This window comes from Perkinsus marinus (assembly GCF_000006405.1).
Source record: "Perkinsus marinus ATCC 50983 genomic scaffold scf_1104296947872, whole genome shotgun sequence".
Lineage (NCBI taxonomy): Eukaryota > Perkinsozoa > Perkinsida > Perkinsidae > Perkinsus > Perkinsus marinus.
Window position 1 is genome coordinate 1 of NW_003210427.1, and position 1,276 is coordinate 1,276.

At 54.5% G+C, this 1,276-nt stretch overlaps 1 protein-coding gene across 1 annotated transcript; it reads left to right on the plus strand.

Moving 5' to 3' along the window:
• Positions 1–178: 178 nt before the first annotated feature.
• Pmar_PMAR014157 (merozoite surface protein 2, putative) lies at positions 179–1,002 on the plus strand (the record flags this gene model as incomplete). The annotated part of the gene is made up of 2 exons (XM_002779046.1): positions 179–201; positions 288–1,002. The coding sequence occupies 2 exons, from the start codon at positions 179–181 to the stop codon at positions 1,000–1,002; spliced, it is 738 nt and encodes a 245-aa protein (XP_002779092.1).
• Between the last annotated feature and the right edge of the window lie 274 nt (positions 1,003–1,276).

Sequence of the window (1,276 nt, forward strand, 5' to 3'; positions counted from 1 at the left end):
GAGGCTGCAACTGTCACGACTACGATCGGTGCTCCTGTTGAGCCTACTACTATCACGTCCCCTTTCCCGGTCAGCACAGCTGCTGTGACGGATGGGGTTGCTGTCACTACTGCAGCTCCTGTGACTGGCGATGTGATCATCAGCACGGCAGCTGGGGAAGCTCCCGGTAGAGACAAGAATGACTCTGTTGCTACCACCAAGGTCGCTACGGAGGTTGCGACTGTCACGACTACGATCGGTGCTCCTGTTGAGCCTACTACTACTATAACGTCCCCTTTCCCGGTCAGCACAGCTGCTGAGACCTATGAGATTGTTGATACTACTGCAGCTCCTGTGACTGGCGAGGTCACCATCACCACGGCAGCTGGGGAAGCTCCCGGTAGAGACAAGGATGATTCTGATGCTACCACCCCGATCGCTACTGAGACTGCGACTGTGGCTACCACGATCAGTGCTTCTGTTGAGCCTACTACTATTATGACGTCCCCTCTACCGGTCAGTACACCCGCTGTGACCGATGAGGTCGCTGTCACTACTGCGGCTCCTGTGACTGGCGAGGTGACTATCACCACGGCCGCTGGGGAAGCTCCGGGAAGAGACAAGGATGATTCTGATGCTACCACCCCGGTCGCTACTGAGACTGCGACTGCCACTAGGATCGATGCTCCTGTTGAGCCTACTACTACTATCACGACCCCTCAACCGGCCAGCACAGCTGCTGTGACCGATGAGGTTGTTGCTACTACTGCAGCCCCTGTGACTGACGAGGTCACCATCACGACGGCAGCCGGGGAAGCTCCCAGTAGAGACAAGGATGATTCTGATGCCACCAACCCGTTTGCGACTGAGACTGCGGCTGTCACTACTACGATCGATGCTCCTGTTGAGCCTACTACTCCCACGTCCCCTCTACCGGTCAGCACAGCTGCTGTGACCGATGAGGTTGTTGCTACTACTGTGGACACGACCGATTCCGAGACTACTCTCAGGCCGATTGTGTAGCCGATTTAGGGTAATGAAGGTTTGTAATGCCCGGTGAGCGCATTTAATACAATCCGGGCCACTGCATGATGTCTTGATAATGAGTGTATAAGTGTTCATCTGTCCAAGTTGTGTTGGAAACGTTGCGTCGTAACATCATGAAAGCATCGACGCTATACCCCAATACGAAACCTATTGACAGTGCATCAGAGATATCTGAGTGGTTCCGAGATTGATGAGCGAGGGCGGGCAAGCCGCACCACAATGATCCTCTTACCAACTAGCATGAGCCCAT